General features: G+C 40.1%; 1 protein-coding gene across 1 annotated transcript in view; it reads right to left on the bottom strand.

The window, feature by feature from the left end:
• ENTREP2 (endosomal transmembrane epsin interactor 2) overlaps nt 1-18,408 on the bottom strand; it is a 740,326-nt gene that overhangs the window by 53,987 nt on the left and 667,931 nt on the right. The window contains exons 8-9 of the mRNA XM_063449144.1: nt 13,196-13,271; nt 11,197-11,784 (exon numbers count right to left, since the gene is read on the bottom strand). Of these exons, the coding sequence (XP_063305214.1) occupies nt 11,197-11,784; nt 13,196-13,271 (664 nt within the window). The remainder of the gene's footprint in view (nt 1-11,196; nt 11,785-13,195; nt 13,272-18,408) is intronic.

Genomic DNA, 18,408 nt, shown 5'->3' with positions numbered 1-18,408 from the left:
AAATGGTGATTCACTCTAACTGGACACTGATTTATTACAGTTCTTAAATATTGCTTGGAAAAGGGACTTAAAAACTATACAGCGGGGGCGGGGCCGGACCGCCGAGCTGGAAGGTCGCAAGTGAGACCAGCTCCTGCAACTCACTAACTAATCTAAAGCAAATAAACATGAAAAACAAACTAACCATAGATCGACAGCAATGGTCCTCAGTGCTAAGGGGACGCTGGATCCAGGGCGAGGCCGGCTCCTCGAGTTTCAGTCCCCTGGAGGTGAGGTCTTTGCCGTCTCAGTCGAGGCCCTTGCCGGTGGTGAGAGGGGTGGACGGCCGCTGCCCCACTATCCTGCCTGACGGCACTCAGCCAGAGGCCCAGTACCAGGCGGACCCGGCCCTGTCCCCCCCCCCCCCTATGGACCGGTGGGGGTGATTCCGGTCCTCACCCAGTGGCTATGCAATCCAGGCCCAGCAACACCGCCGCTCCGATCGGGGGCCTGGGCGCAGCACGCAAGATGGCGGACGGGAAAAGGCTGCTCCCTCACTGAGCCCACAGCAAACAGTGAGGCTGTCGAATGGAGACTCAAGGGGTTGAAGGAGTCAGCGACTTCCATGCCCTACATCACAGCCCACCATAAGAGCTCTTGCCCACCCCACCAATGAGCCAAGCCAACGGCAAGCAGAGACGGCGACATAGCCAAGCCATTAACGGCTGTGGCGGAGGAGGGTTGGAAAGCTGCAAAGAGACCAGCCCCACCAGAGACTAACGATTTTGCCAACAAGCACGGTACTTCCACAGCGGGCACGACCACGTACCCATCGTCCACACGACCTGCAGCGCGGCAGCCCCAGGGAGGGGTTACACGTGGCACCCGGCAACAAGCTTTCCTGGACTACACTCAACAGCCTACCCCGGCGGACTCTACCCTCCTGTTACCCGGACCTGGTGGCCTTGGTCCAACACGTCTATGGCACCCAGGAAACCTGCAAATGCACTTTGCCCAGATCCCTGCCCTGATGGACAATCGTACCCAGCCACACCAACGCAACAGACTGGGCATCGGCTAACCGAAAGTTGGCTCATATCGCCGAGGTATGATGCCCACCATACAGACGACTCCCAGAGCCTGTCCCGGAATATGCATGTTAGACTAGCCAGGGTGATATACTGCATGCAGCTTACCACTTAGATCCAACATGTTTACACCTCAAACTTAGGGGCACACTGCACCAGCATATCTTTTTACTACACGCATAAGGCACATTAGGCACATAAGCAGTTGACCTGGCTACTACAAACCGCATACTGATACACCTGCTAGCTATGTCGACAATTAGCCTACTCATAGAACACACCAAAGGCATTCTTATCATTAGCTTCTTGAATGTGCACATGTGCAAAATGTCAGCCATCACTGGCTACTCGTTATGCCTTGCTCTTAGTATGTCCCACTTTACTATATGTTACCACTCTGAGAAAAACAAGAAAAATGTGCAATGTTTTCCAATGCCATGCCAATATTTTCCTATGTCTTTATATGTGTATGCACCAGCTGTTGTGGCAGTGCAGACCTGCTTGTTCATTTCATGCACAAATAAAATAAAGAATTGAAAAAACAAAACAAAAAAAACTATACAGCAGCTTACACAGTAAAACTAATAGCCATGAGATAACACCAGCTGGTTATTTTGTTTTAACTCTGCTCAATCACATGTCAGCAGTTTGAGTCCAGATTTTGACTACTACGAATTAGAAGTAATCTGTGTGGTTTAGTGCACCCAACAAGTGTTTTATCTGATTTTAAAAATGCTCTATAAATTCTTAATTAATGAAATTATACATATAAAACATTTAATGAGACTCTACACAGGACAAATGATCATATATAGATGTACAGTACATATCAAAAACCCATCTGTTCAGAAATGCTTATGGCCTCCTAGAGTAACTTCTATGCAGCGTGTGGCCCTAATTGACCTCCCCTATCATTATTTCCCTTCACCGCAATTGACAATTACACGAACGCAATGGGTATTCCCTGGGTGGCCGCCGTTCGACAGACAAACACGTGGCATCGGCCATCTTGCCATCCAAACGCACCAGCGGTGTTTGGTCATCGAGTGTCTGGAACCCAAATCGGACACTCGACTATGCGAACACTGCAGAGACTTCCATACTTCCAACCGTTCGTTGGAAAACATACGAATGGAACGGTGTTCGGTGAAAAGACGCACATGAACGAGGGGAATCATACGAACCCAAGCAGGGCCCATTATATTGGAGTATTTCGTGATTTTCACCTCACTAATGGAGACTGACCGCAAGGCCAAAACGCATGGAACTCATGTTGGCTAATACCTTGTGTGCGGTCGGTAAAACAAAGACCTCCAAGAAATTCTCGAACCCCTGAACCGACCTGGGTGATTTTTGAGTATGTTGATCACCCAGATCAGGGCTATCAGGGGGTATATAATTTATGGGTGTAAGATACAGTTTTGGGGTACATCCAGAAATGGGGTAAAAATGTGTTTTTCCAAAGTACAGTTAATTATGTTATCTCCCAGGCTAAGGGTAGGGAATAATGCATGATTTTCTGTGGGTGTCTCCCTTGCATGGGATAATTGCATAAAAGCAGGGTATGTGGAATTAAAATTGAGTTCTGCTCCTGATACTGAGTGTCGTCCAGTTATTGAGAAAGGTGATGGGATATTCGTGGATTATTTTATTTACTGCTTATGCTGTTCTTCCTGTGATAGCTTACTTGGTCCTGAGCAACTCTTAGAATACCAGTGGAGAAAGTCTATGTTGAACTAGTGCTCCTCTACACCACTCTTCACTCCCACCAACACAGTTTTAATAATGATATATTATGTGTAATATAATATGTACATACTGGGGAAATCTCTCTGGACACTGCAGCAGGTGGTAGGGTTAAATTAAATAACAGGGGGATAGGAAGCGTAGAGGAAATTATAGCAACATGGAACTGGACAGTGGGCTTGGGTTGAAATAATAATAATAAAAAGGGAGAACCTGCCAGTGCCCCACAACATGCCCCCACAAATTGGCGATACTAGCTCCCTCTGTCAATATGTCAGGAAATGCTTACCTCCTGGGCATGCCTATATAATATATATCTCAAGCCATACTCAGTGGTGTATCCTGGTTTTGTGCTGCCCTAGGCAAGACAAAACTCAGGCGCCCCTGCCCCCCCACCCCCCGTGCCACCCCCACCCAACCTTTCCCCCCGCCCCGCATTCTAAATACACACACACATTCACTGACAGATACGCATACACTAGCTAACAGAAACACACACTTGCTAACAGAAACACACACTTGCTAACAGAAACACACACACTCAGTAACAGACAAACACACTCACTAACAGACACACACTAACAGACACACACTCACTCACTAGCAGACACACACACTCACTAACATACACACACACACTCACTAACATACACACACTCACAGTCAGACACACACACTAACAGACACACACTAACAGAAACACACTAACAGAAACACACTAACAGACACACACTAACAGAAACACACACACACACACACTAACAGACACACACACTAACAGACACATACTAACAGACACACACACTAACAGACACACACTAACAGACACACACACTAACACACACACACTAACACACACACACTAACAGACACAATGTCACGGTAATATACCCCAACACGCAGGAATAGTCCAGATAGTCAAGAGACAAAAAAACAGGATTCGTCTTACCGGACCTTAGAATGGCTGGACTTAGACGAGTACAAGAAAAGACAGAGTCCAGAACAAGCCGAGGTCAAGGGGACGGAGAGACAGCGTAAAGTATAACAAGCCGGGGACTGGTACACAGGAGGACAAACCGGCGGATAAACAAGCAAGGAGAAAGAGAGAACGGAGTCAGGAACAAAGCCAAGGTCAAGCACCAAAAAAACAACTGAACGCAACAAGCACTAAAGGGAACTGAACAGAAACCACGATAGGGCAAGGTGCAAAGGAAACAGGTGAGTATAAATACCCTAATGTTCACTTTGATTGGCCCCTGTCATATCCACGCCATGGGGAACGTGGCATGACAGGGGCCAATGGGAGACTGATTCTAATTTTGTCTCCCACTGTCCCTTTAAGAGCGCGCCCGAGACGCGCGGCGCACTCTTAGTGTCAGGCGGGACACGTGACCGCTTCTCGCGGTCACTGCCCGCCTTCCTGATCTCGTCGTTGGATGAGCCGCGCGGCTCGTGCAGGAGCAGGACCGCGCGCGGCGAGAAGAGAGGACCCCGGCCGGCCCCTGGAGAGGGTAAGTACTGCTACACACACACACTAACAGACACACACACTAACACACACACACACTAATTTTTTACATTTATTTAAACACCCCCCCCCAGCCTCCTTACCTTTGGGAATGCTTGGGGGGGGTCTCTTCCTCCCTGGTGGTCCAGTGGCTGCTGGGTGGGCGGCATTGGCGGGCGGCGGGCGGTGGGCGGCTGGCGAGGGAGCACTTCCTCTGAGCTGTCTGCTCTTCTCCCTCGCGCGCCTCAGAGTGAGGCTGGGAGCCGGAATATGACGTCATATTCCGGCTCCGCCTCCCAGCCTCACTCTGCGGCACGCGAGGGAGCTGAGCAGACAGCTCAGAGGAAGTGCTCCCTCGCCAGCCGCCCGCCAATGTCGCCCACCCAGCCCAGCAGCCCGCCGGCATGTCTTAGCCGCAAGGCTAACAAGACATTTGCCTTGGGCATTTGGGGGCGGCTTTTTTTGCCGCCCCCTGGAAAATGCCGCCCAAGGCAAATGCCTTGTTAGCCTCGTGGCTAATACGCCCCTGGCCATACTGACCCCTAAATCTATGTATTAGAACCATAGATGCACCATCTCTATTTTATTTAATAGTTTCAATGGTTTTGCAGTGGGTAGGTGATTAATGGGTGTAGAATAATGACCCCATATTCCTTTTATAGCAATACACTATATGACTGCTCAAACATACCCCCACAAATGCAAGGAACCCTAAAAGTGTATCTTGAACTATTGTAATTTCTCTGCAGCTCATGAGTTCAACATAATCTCAGATGCTGAAAAAAACTGAAGCTCAGCAGGTGAAGTGGTCTAACTATCTTGACTCAAGCAAAACAACAAAACACAGAAATACACGCAAATACATAGTTGGCTCCAACAGTTATTGACAAAGAGAAATCTCAGAAACTTGGAAGATTCTAATCAATGATCCAGATCAATGAGATGTTGTTTATGAATGATGTTCTCGGGAAAATGCAGTATGGATACAATAAGTAAAACAAGTTTTACTAGTGGTTATATGAAAATAACATTCTTATATTAGTAAGTGGCAGTTATGTTTATATTTAATATTTTATATTGTTTAAAAAAAACTCCTAAATAGGAAAATGGAAGAAATAATTCTAACAAGAAATGTAAAGTGTGACATGAACAGGTTTCAATAAAAATACTCTTTACGTTATGGATAATTTAACTCTAATTCTCCTTTCAGTCCGTAGACTCGAACTGTAAGAAACAAGAAAATAAAATCACCACTTTGAACTGTCTGTAGTACGAGACGTTGTCTATTGCTTCTCAGAACCATACTCTCTGATTTTGTTGTGGGAGTAAAAAATGATGCTTCTATCTTTCTGTGGAAATAAACAGTTTAGGATTGATGAGCTGTGAAGATAGTAGCTATCTTTATATGTAGTATATTGGAAAGAGTTCACAGACAGTTGTACTGGCAGCCTGGCGTACTGCTGTGAGCCTGTTGGACGTTTAGAATACTGATGGCAACATTGAGATGATTTGCCCTTTAGCATGCCACAAGTATCTCACACTTTTTTTGGTGTGAACGGATATGATGATCTGTCGACACATGGACAAAAAAAATAAAAAATATGTATGCAACATACACTAGGGAACCGCATGCTGATTATCTCAACAGCAACAAGAAAGGTGAAGTGGTCATACTGTGAGCATCAAAAAAACTGTCTGTTTGACTTCCACACACTTTCTGCCGAAGTAGCTTAAAGGGAATTGATTGCATAATCCTTGCAGTTCCAACGGGGACTTAAATATAATTGAAAGCATCAGGGGAATGTTAAGGTAGCAAGCATAAAAATGCAGCATAGACCTGTGTGAGCTCCTTAGTAATGGTCGTAAAGCAAAAATATTAGGTGAAGGAAACAGTGAGGAGGAAATCAATAAAGGGACAAAGGAAAAAGATAGACATGGAAAAGAGAGGATGTTATAAAGAAAACAAAATTGAAATTTGAGGTTATTAGGCTTCAGTTTACTGCTACTGGGTAAAACTGACCTTGGAAAACGTTTTGGTTGTATGGTGTTTTCCCTTTTAAGAGAAAGGCAGTCAGTCTGGAAAGGTTTGATAGGTACATTGCATGTTTAAACACCTAACATCTTAAACATCAAAAAGCACAAACAGGAAATGCAATAATGCAATAATATTACAATAAAGGGCTTTGACCTAATCCGTCTTCCCTGACTAAGCAAGGAAAACACAATATAACATAAAAATAAAAGGTAAAAAAAAAATGTGTTCTTTATAGTATAGTCATTGTTTAAGCCTCTTTTAAAATGAAATGGGTTCAAATTAGCTCTAATGAACCCAGATGATACCCAACTCATCTGATTCATCCAAATAACTCTAATCTTGCTTTCTAAAAAGTCCTCTGCTCTAAGGGTCCACAAATCTTTAGCCACGTCCCATACTAATTATCCTATATAACAAAATATTTGTATTATATGATGTGTGCACAACAGCTGATCAACTCTCCAACATTGAAAGAGCTGATTGACTTTTTTTGTGTCCTGATATAAGGGTGATGTTCCATTTTTCAAAATGAAACAATATTAAAATTAAAAGTTTAAAAAAAGGAAATAAAATAAAAAGAACAGAGCTCATCTCTTTGCAACATGGTTCTCTCTCGCATTTGGCTCAGACTGGGGTTCCCTATCTGAGGGACAAACTGCCCAATTGTCTAAGAGGAATCAAGCAAAGAACTGGCTTTGTTGGTCAAAGAGTTGGGACCTTCATCAAGGGATAACAGTCCTCTTAATGCTTGGCAACATTACTTACAGATGTACCAGGGATAAGGAAATACATTACATCTGACTGTGTTACCAGATATTTATATAAATATAGCATTTAAAGAAATAATAGGATTGTAGTTTGTGGCACAGACAAAAATAATACATCTGAAAACCTTTTTCTGTGTGATGTACATTAATTTAACAGTATCTTTAAATATTTTGCTCAATTCTACTTCGGAACCAATTTACTAAACACTAGTCAACAAAACTCATTTGTAAATAGGGCTTTGTAGAAGTCATGAAATGTCTTACTGTGAAATCTCAGTGTGAAATACAAACCATTAAAGTAGTAAAATTATTCAGTAAGAGTGTTAAAGTTCAGTATCATTTTCACAGCAGGAGATAGAAACTGTGTTACTTGTTAGTTCATTCTGTAGGTACGTTGAAAGAGCAACTCATTTTGAGGTCTTCTGATACTTTCTACTAGATTTCTTCATTAATTAGCTAAATTCAAGCTTGTACAAGTCCCTCTAGAAACATTTTCTTTTTTGGAACAACTGTTGAACTCCAACAATTATCAGTAATGGTTTAATTTGTAATAGAGGTGCATAGGGAGTACACATAGGGTGTGCTGCATATGCCCTGACAACCCCTAAAACAGCCATGGAAAACTAGAGTGCCAAGACACCTAGGTTAATAGGGGTCATTGTAGTTAATCAAGTTTTTATACGGAAATGATAAACAAGGTAAATCGAACAAGATGACTTTTGTTCACAGTATCATGATTTCCATCTAGGGACAATAAAAAATGTAATAATAATAATAATAATAATAATAATAATAATTATTATTATTATTATATAACAATTATCATTATATACTTTTACAATTATACTATTGTAATATTATATGATAAAAACGCAAAACTATCTGAGCACTTAGATAGCGTATATTTTATTGAAAATAATCTCCCCCATTCGGGTACCATAGTTTTGTTATTATTAATACCTACACAGTCATATGCTTAGGCAACAATACAGGGTGTAAAAAAACGATAATATATATATATATATATATATATATATATATATATATATATATATGCAGGAAGAAAGTGACAAAAGGACAGAAAAAAAATATAAAGAGTATGATGAAAAGAAGAAAGTTGGAAAAGTAGAAAAGAAGGGGAAGGGTCCATGACCTACCTCTAAGTCTGGGAGAGTAAAACATTTCAACAGAGATTTCTGATAATTCATACTTTCTTATGATTAGACCATATGTGATGCAGCCCCGGGGAGGAAATAGACCACAGCTGATAGAACCATCTTTGCATGTATTTTATTCTATCTGCTACTGTAAGAGTGTCCAGATTTTCAAACTGTCTAGTTCCTGACAATGACAGCTTATACTCATCATGCCAAGGATTGAGAGATATCCTTCCTCCAGGACCATGGGATAATTAGTGAAGCTACATTAAGCAAAAATTAATTGTATATCTTTTTAATGAGATGGGTTTGTGATGCAAGCGTCATGCTGCAGGCGTAAAGGGCCAGGGGATCATCTTAGAGTTTAATGATTAATTTATAAATATCCTTCCAATATATCCACTATTCCTGGACAATTCCACCAAATGTGAAGCGGGTCGCCCTCACCCCATGAGCACCTCTAATGGTGATCTTACCACTCTAGTATTTGGGCAAGTAAAGACATTACCACGGTGCTAGGCTGGCTATCGGTCTCCCAACACAGCCCTTTTTAAATCCACTGGTGAAAGAATTACTCTTCAATCGAACAGTCAGCATGTTACACATGTTCAGCCAGTAATAGCAGATTAAAATTAACTAATGCTCTCAGTGCAACTGTAGCTGTGCCCTGTGGTTATGTAATTATATACCAGCATCTCTGCATGCCTAAAATGCGGAATGTGCGGTATGATTAAAACATAAAAAACAAACCTCATAAAAATGCACGCAGATATAGCCACCATGACTTTATTGGTCTTCATAATAATCCAATCTAAGAGGGTTATTCACTAAAGGGGAAATAGCGAATAGAAAATTGTAGGCCAAGAGTGCCGTTCTGAAAAGATAGCTGACTAAGATAATTTTTACAATTAAGCGATTTTAAATTTTAAATTGTTTTTGCGTTGACTTTGAATTCTCATATTAGTGAATAACCCTGTAAGTCTATAGATAGTAAACCCAAATGGATAACGTATGAGAATGACTACCCGTTAGGACATAAAACGTAAAAGCCATTTTCTTTATAATACATTCTTTTAAAACTGGAAATATTTCTAACACTGAAGTGAAAGCTCTACAAAATACTACACTTTATCAGATCATCTAATGTGGCTTGAGTGGCTTTGAAAAAAAAAGGACAAGGACAAGGTATTTCAAGCAATTTGCAAGTTACACCACTTGACTTGCTAACACTAACATTCTCATAGTAAAGTGGTGGCATATTACATCCATGTGAACCCCATAAAAGACACTAGAAAACTAAGAAAATAGAAATCAGAAGCCTAAACTCAAACATTATGAAATAACATTCAAAATAAATGTGTTATAATAATGTATTATTGCCTTTTTACATTCATTCATTCATAAACGACTCTCCTAAATGCAAGGCTAGCAATAAGAAGATCAGATCAAGAGAAAAAACATGTATTCATTTTCAATACTTCTTCTAAGGCCTTTTTGCTGGAACTTTGCAATCATTGGAAGCTTATCACATCACTAGGGCCAAATTTACCCTCAATGCTCCTCAATGTGCCCCAGTCCATGACATATATGAAGCTGTGTGTATGTTATCGGATGGATAGTTTGGGGTATGTGACTGAATTGGTGTTTGGGTCCGGTATGACTGTATGGTATGTATGACTAGGTGGGTGGTTGGATGGCAATATGTGAATGGGTTGGGTCCCATTCCACCCTCCATCTTCTCAATTCAGTAGAGCCCCACAGACTTTGATTCTGGCATTGCACCAAAGTGACACCAAATTGTTATTTATTAACTAGCGTAACTGTGCTTCACTGGCAGTAAGTAGATTCTGGCCAGAAACCATAGAAAGTTTTTCAGGACCCAGAGACTGAGCATCTCCTGTGCCTGTTATGGGGGTCTATCCTCCATATGTGATATGCCACTTTGGCCAGTAAGCTGTATATAGGAAATGTTGCTTTTGGTAGGTATAATTTCCAGACTTTAGCGAGTTATTTCACAAGGGTTTTAAAAGCACTTTTCTAGGAAAATAGATTAATTGGCTGAGCGTACTTATGCTCAAAAGACAGCCTGAAATGTATGATAGCTACTATCACAGAACTATTTACACTTCCTAGTGAAATCAACATGATTGTTTTCAGAAAATGTGAACCATAAAATCACGATACACCTGCAAACGATAGACACTGTTCTGAATACCGCACCAATATTCACTATCCTTAGACCAAATTGGTCTTCAATCAAGTGCCTGCAGAATAATCATAAATACAAAATAAATTATAAAAAAATAAAACAATTCAGAGCTGCTGTTTCCATACAGTTGGGTATTTGATAGACAAGCATGCAGGTATGTTCATCATCTTCTAGTGATCCACAAACAGTAAAGAGTGAGTAAATGTTAATAAATTCTAGTGAAGACATATGAAGGTGATACATCTTAGAATTATTCTGTTATAGTAGGTGTATTTTCATTACAGGATTTCTCTGGTAAAATCATCACTGATGGGCCCTTTTGGATAAGCTTTTTAAATGGCCACTAAAATCCACTTTTTTTTTTTTTTCGATAAAACATTTGAAAACAAACCATATCCAAAAATCTTAAATCCAGACCATAATGGTGTAAACATGTAAAGAGGTGCTCAAAAAGTAGAACCCTCAGATGCTTTAAAATGACAGATTCCATGATGCTTTGTCATTTTAAAGCCATTCTAAAAGCATGAAAAGCATCATGCGAGTTGTATTTGTACGACATCTGGGGATTTACCTTTTGGGCACCCCTGATGTAAACAATATATCCTAGTGGGTGAACAGAATCCCGGACATGCATCCATTTTGTCTTTCTGACACATTAATGTTGTTGGAATGCTTTAAGGCTACATTGATTCATAGAACTGAATTTACCTTCTGTACCAGAAGAGCAGGAGACTGGGTCACTAGTGGATCGTACTATGCTAGTAATTCTGTATTTTGTACCATTGTTTTGCTGAATAGCTTTTTCCAGGTGTCCCTGCTGTGTAGGTGGATTTGCAGGTAGAGTGCTAGGCGATGGTTGGCATTGTCCAGGCGACTGACTAAAGACACCACAGCACATTTTAACAGGTTTCAAGGAATGGGGAACTTTTCTTTCTCTCACTGCGAAATGCAGATCTCCTCTCTCTGATGTACTGAAATTCTCAGTAGACGAGTCCAAAGACCTGGATTGAGCATAATTCTCACAATCCTGCCATTGAGACTTGTCCATGGAAGCTCTGCTCCCATCTTCCTCAGGAGAACATTGTGAATTGGTGAGATGAAAGCCACAACGGAGACTCTGTTCTAAACTGGCACAGCTACTTTCTGTGGCACCTGTGCGAATAGTACTGTACGGGGAAAAGTCAGCAGAACGCAGAGAACCCTGGACTTCAAGAGAACAAAGATCTTCTGAGGAGCAACTGTGAGTTGGGATTTCTGCTACTTCAGACACAAGAATGGAGGTACTATCAACAGACACTGCAAAGCAAAAAAAGGAAAGAAAGCAGAGTTAAAACATAGGTTTAAACACACCACACGCACACACACACACATTTCATGCCGATTTTCAAACTAGCTCTAAAAATCATTACATCACCTAACTTTCAATATTTGATCAAAGATTTATTACGCCTGCCACTATTTACACCACATTTGGCATTACCTACTCTATACCAGCCTAATGAATACTCTAAAATTAACCAACTTATACTTTGGGTGCCTGACTGGACCCTTTATTAAATTATACTCTTGAATTTTGGCTTGTAGGTAGCCCTTGATGCCCATTATTGTGCAAAACGTGTGCATTATTAGCATTTATATGGCGCCAACATATTCAACAGAGCTTTACAATAATACATCAGGGATATAAAAGAACAAGTAAGTCACCCAAAGTAATGTTGACAGAGACAAGAGATAAAGAGGGCCCTGCTCAAGGAAGAAAAAAAGAAACACAAAAAGATGAAAAGTGTGTCAGAAGGTTGGAGATGATGATGGATATGATGCCGGTGTTTAGTTAATCATGTTAGAGTAGGAAGTGGAGGCAATGTAGTGTGGAAGGGGAGAAAGAATGAAGTGGACTGTGGACTGTGAAAGCATAGGTTTGGGTGGGTGATAGGAGGATTTTCTTGATATGAAAAGTTACTTAGGACAATGGTAGGTTTTCCTAAATAGAAGCATGTTTAGTGATTTCTTAAAGGGCTGGAGGCTTTGAGAACATCTAAAAGGACAGGGTAGTGCAATCCATTGGAAAGGTATAGTCCATAAGGAATCCTGTAGATGAGAATTAGCAGAGGTGGATTCAACAAAGCACAAGACAAGGTCATTGTCAGAGTTAAGGGGATAAGAAGGAAAGGGGTAGATTAATGGATTAGAGAGGAAATGTAACATGGGGTAGAGTTCTTAAAGGCTTCATAAGTTAATATCAGCAGTTTGAGTTCGGTCGTGAGATACAGGAAGCCAACGTAAAGACTGGAAGAGGTGTGAGAGAAGCGGTGGGTGGGGTAGGTAAGCCTGGCGGCAGCATTCATAGCAAGTTGGACTGGTGTCATGTGGTTGTAGGGGAGGCCAATGAGGATCGAGCTGCAATAATTAAGGAGTGAAATGATGATGTAGACATTGCTTTACAGCACTTTTTTCTAAAATTAGTCAAAAAGAAAACGTTTCATGTATTATAATTACAGTCATAAATGATTAAATAAGAAGGTAATGCATATGAACAAAAAAAATTATAAATCACAAAGTTCCTTTCCACTCCCTAAGTTTATTTTTACAAAAGTTGCTATTGAAATTTTCATTTGACAACTAAGTTACATTGAAAACACGTGTTGACAAATCCTTACAACCAATGTAATCTACTGCTATAATCCATGAATTCCATACTTTCCATTACCTTGGGTGCTAAAGCCGGCCGTGGTGTTTCTGTCACCCAGACTGGACTCTGTCATCTGCTGGTCTATACTGGTTCCCTATAGGAACAAAACATATAAAAGACACATTTGTACGCATTATACAAAACATCTTATCTGTTTAAGACACTCATATTATGTTATTTGCATTTTAATCTGCAGAACCTTCATGCTCACACCTTTCAGCACTAGAGGGTCCTTTCACCCATCACTGAAAGCAATTTATTGTGAGTCAAAAAACAGATGTGGTTTTCCTACCATTACAGAGCACTGACGAGTGGAATATTCTAACATGAATTTTATGAGATTTCTTATCAAAGCTTTAGACTAAGATTAGCCATGTCCATTTCTGGGCCTCAGGGGCGAATAAAGGCAGATGCATTCAGAGTTTATAAAGTGGTTGGAAGCGGCACGATCACAGCATGTTGCTGTACAAGCTGTTAATGGGAGCTTGGGCAGCCTTTATCTTCAGAAATGCTTATTTATGTTGCAAAATCTCTTATTTTTGTTGCATTTTCTGCTGGGAACTGACTTTATACAGAGTTACGAAGTTCTACATTTAAATAAGTAGAAGAAATGTAAAGCAAGAAAGGAAGATATTAGCTAAGGAAGGTTAACTTAACCAAGTTAGGACCCATGGCACATCAATATTGTCATCATAAACAACTAATGGTTTGCTTAAAGGGTTACTCCAAGTACCATGATCACTTCAGTAACTTGAAGTCATCATGGTGCCTGGAGTGTGTATGCGCAGTGTTTTAGTATAAATGGAGTATTATCCATCTGCTGCCAGAGATGTAACTTCACCTCAAGCAGGGTTATTGAGGCGTCATTAGCAAGCCCCGAGCAAGAGTCTTGGACTAAAGTCAACTCCGTGCTAGTCTTCATTCACAGTGTGCAATTCATTGGCTAAGAGTGTACAAAACAAAACAAAATAGAAAAACAGGTAAAACAGACAACAAAAGGTATTCTGGGATAAAAGCAAAAAAAAAATTTAATTTACATACAAACGTGATATGAGGAACAGACTATATTATAATAATAAAACCAATAGTAATAAAATAGCACACATCAAAATTATACTCCAAACATCAAATATTTGTGTTTTTTCTTTTGTTGTTTGCTCAGTTACCAAGAGCTTATCCTTTCTTGTTTCTTGTAAATTGGCTGAGACTGGTCAGCTGGTGCCCCCTGCCAATGAATGGTAACTGGATAGGCTTCTGGATTCTGAAGCTCTGCCTAAGCCAGAAGCACATCACCAGCACTGAGAAAAGTCCAGAAGTCTGGCAGGGACCCAGGTAAGAGGTCAAACCATGGGAACAGGGAGAAGGTACTGCTCACATTTTACCCACTGTAGTGAGCTGTATTATTATAATTTTATTATTTATATAGCACCAGCAAAAGTCCGTAGCGCTGTAGGAGCTATGATGCCTGGAGTAACCCTTTAATATCAGTCTTGAACGGGGTTATGTTACAATTTGTATATTTTTGTTTTTATTGAGCAGGATATTTGGGATTAACACCTAGAACACTGATTTATTTTTTTATTGGCTATTATACATGATATTTGTGATTACAAACTACAAATGTCACCCTCTATATTTATTTTTCAGCCCACGAGTTAAAAGGTTCGCTGATATCCAACTTGGGTGTTTTTGGAAACTAGAGGGCAGAGGTAATTTCAAAAATATATATATAAAAAAAAAGGAAATCTTTAAAACCTATAACATACAATTCATCTGTAGTTTCGATAATAGACACTTCATAATTTACTGCATCAGAATTCTGAAATTCTACATAAAGTTCCAAAATAACTATACATGCTATTATAATGCATTTTTCTCTCTCCTTCGTAAGTCATACACTATAGATGCTAAATATAGTGATTGTTTAATTGCATCACATATTAACAATCATGTGTTAACAATGAGTAAGCCAGCAATTATGCTTGGCTGGCAGCAATCCTGCAGGACAATTTTATAGTTTATTTTCATGCATGAATGTATCAGGGGAAATGGCTCAATGATGCTCTTTATAGATACCTTGCTTGCTTTTTGCAATACCACATTGTTGTTTGTTTGTTTGTTTGTTTTTGCTTACTGTTTTACCCTTGCCCTGGTTGATATTTTGACTTTTCAATATAGGGCAACTAGACATATCTTCTAAAAGTGGATGTATGGCAAATTCATTTTCACATGTCATAACATATAAATATTTATGCTGCATTGAAAATTTGCAATGGCTATAGCCATATGTGTTTTGTTCCTGGTTAATTATTCTCCTTCCAGTGTTGAGGTGCTGTGTTTTCCTTTGCGTATTCTGCAAACATAAATCATTCTGTCTAACTATATATGTAACTCTGACAGCAGCCTGATATGCACTGCTTATAGGAATACTCCTGGTGTCATTAGAACTTCATCACAATTAAGTTGTTATGGTGCCCCAGGCACAGTCTTACCTTTAAGTGTTAAACCATACTTGAACAGTTTAACACTAACTATGTGTCCCCAGATGCCAGTGTGCAACTATCCTGTTTTGCTATTGCATAAGCATTTGCAAGTGCACTGAAGGAGCAGCAGTGATTGGCTGAGAGCATTAGCTGACACAAATTTTTTTACTGGTGACCCACTGCAAGTAAATATATGTAAATCTCATTCATTTTCTCATGATAGGCTGCTAATTTAACCTTAACCCTTTCACAAATAGATTAACACCTATAGGTAATACTCAAAACGTATCCAAAAATATGAAATCATTTTAAAAAGCGTATCCTAAAATATCAATTGAGGTCTATATTGGTTATGGTGCCTTGGTGCCTCCATTGTGTAAATTTTCACACCGTCACACTGTAAGTCACAGTGTAAGTAGTCATAAGTAGTCATCAGTAGTCATACCATTGCTGGATACCTGTTCTAAAATAGATGGACTACTTACATTGGTGGGAGGTGCTTGGACACTCCGCTTTCTATAAACTCTACAGCATGATGTAGTTATTATAGAGCTTGGAGTGTTCTCTGAGGTCATTGTGTAATTGCAAGTTTCATATTTGTCAAATTGTCGTCTATTTTTATTTTCTTATTATATTTCCCATACCTCCCATCATTAAAAAGCGCTCTTAATTTTAATATTGTTGTGCAGGAGGGTACATTTTCCGTAGCCAACCAACCCTCATTGAAGGAGACCTTATACCCAAACCTGAAATCCTGTAGAATGTTAAACTCGAGACAGGATATGATGAATGTGGCTATGAAGGGAGCAAAGCAGAAAACAAAGCTTTACAAGAACATGGCAAAGTATGAGCCTTGCACGGGGCTTTGTATGGGCAGAATACTCTAGAACTGCCTCTCAAGGCTGCAAAATATTTTCTCTGTAGTCCCAAAAATGCGTTAGAAAAAATGGGTTGAACAGGAGACCAGCGCAGGATAACAAGAGGACACGACTGAAAGTAGTATTAAAATTAAATACATACTAGAGCAGGCATAGGCAACCTTCGGCACTCCAGATATTTTGGACTACACCTCCCATGATGCTTTGCCAGCATTATTATTATTATTATTGACATTTATATAGCGCCAACAGATTCCGTAGAGCTTTACAATATTATGAGAGGGGGATTTAACTATAAATAGGACAATTACAAGAAAACTTACAGGTAGGTTGAAGAGGACCCTGCTCAAACGAGCTTACAGTCTATAGGGGGTGTAAGAGCATTATGGGGGATGTAGTCCACAACATCTGGAGTGCCGAAGGTTGTCCTAGAGAATTCATTTTCAAAGATATTTTACTTAAACAGAGAATTCTATGCATCTGAGCCATAGTTCCCTAGACTAACAACTTGGAGTATCCTTGCTGTACACTTCATCCCAGCAAGCTAAGGTTTAATTCCAGGCATTTGTTATGGAGTAAACATACAGACTAGGTCATCTCCACAGCTAAAAGAAAACAAAAAAAAATACCACTTATTTATTAATTGGCATCTCGATGTTGTATAAATACCATAGTGAAACAAAAACATTCAATTAAAATAAAATGTTCTCATTTTGTGCAAGTGTGGTTGTTCTGCAGTGACAAGAATAAATGCCAAAACTGCAAATTGATGACAAGCTGAGTAGATTAATTTACATCTGCTATATCATTGCAAAGAAAACACACTTTATTTTGCGAGCACAGCAGGTGCTTCTTCTCATCTAAGTCGATGATTGCATAATTCTATTGGAAGCATATAGTAATATTTCCATAGTTTTCATGTCTAACATATTTAAATTATTGGTTCAAATGACTTATGTACAAAAAGAAAGTAGCTTAGGTAAGACATTTCTTGTATGTTCTGAGGTATCCCTGCAATCATAGAAGCAGTGGATGACTCTCTATACTTGTAATCTACTAACCTCTGAATTCTAAAAATCCATAACTGGCTAAAAAAATTGGATCTCACAAACATTACAGCACTGACCCATTTGTTTTGTTGGGTGCTAAACTGGTTTACTCTATACCAGCGAGGCAACTTTTTAGTAGTACTGTGTCAAAACAAGAAGTCCCTCTGCGTGCCTGTCCTATTTTTTTAAATTGAGGTGTGTATGTTGCCGCATTCTGCTTGTGTTATTTATGGGTGCTGCGGTTGCTTTGTAGCATTGTATTTGTGTGGATGTGGGTGGTTATATAATATATATTCATGAGCCGTTCATGGTATTGTGTATGATACCAACGAATGTGTGCTGTGTATGGGGGCTGCTTGTAGATATGTGGATGATATGTAATATTGTGTGTTTGATAGTGTGTGTATGTGTAGGTATGGTTGGAGTATTGAATGTGAGAGGCTGCTTGTGGGTTGTGTGCGTGTATGTCTATTGTCGGTGGTGTTCTGGTTATGTGGACTATGTGTGTGTTTGCTGTATGTATTATTTGTATTAGGGGTAGGCTTCTTCTGCAGTTCTGTTTATATCTAGCAGTGTGGTTGGCTTCCCTTGGGTCCAGTCTTGATGAGGCTGGCCAGGTGCAGGTCAATTGCAAGAGCTGTGATAACTGCTGCACGCTGCTCTACTACAGTGGAAATTCACATTCACAAGTGCTGGGAGGAAGTGATCTGAGATCACTTCCTCTAATTACTGCAATGTGTAAAGTGAGAATTGTCCCTCACCACTCTGTTTGAACTAGCAGATATCTGAAGTCCCTGTTTGGTTCTGGCAGTCTTGAGTGC

The sequence above is a fragment of the Pelobates fuscus genome, chromosome 3, assembly GCF_036172605.1.
Source record: "Pelobates fuscus isolate aPelFus1 chromosome 3, aPelFus1.pri, whole genome shotgun sequence".
Classification (NCBI taxonomy): domain Eukaryota; kingdom Metazoa; phylum Chordata; class Amphibia; order Anura; family Pelobatidae; genus Pelobates; species Pelobates fuscus.
The sequence above is the reverse complement of the archived record's forward strand: the minus strand, read 5'-3'. Positions and strand labels throughout refer to the sequence as shown.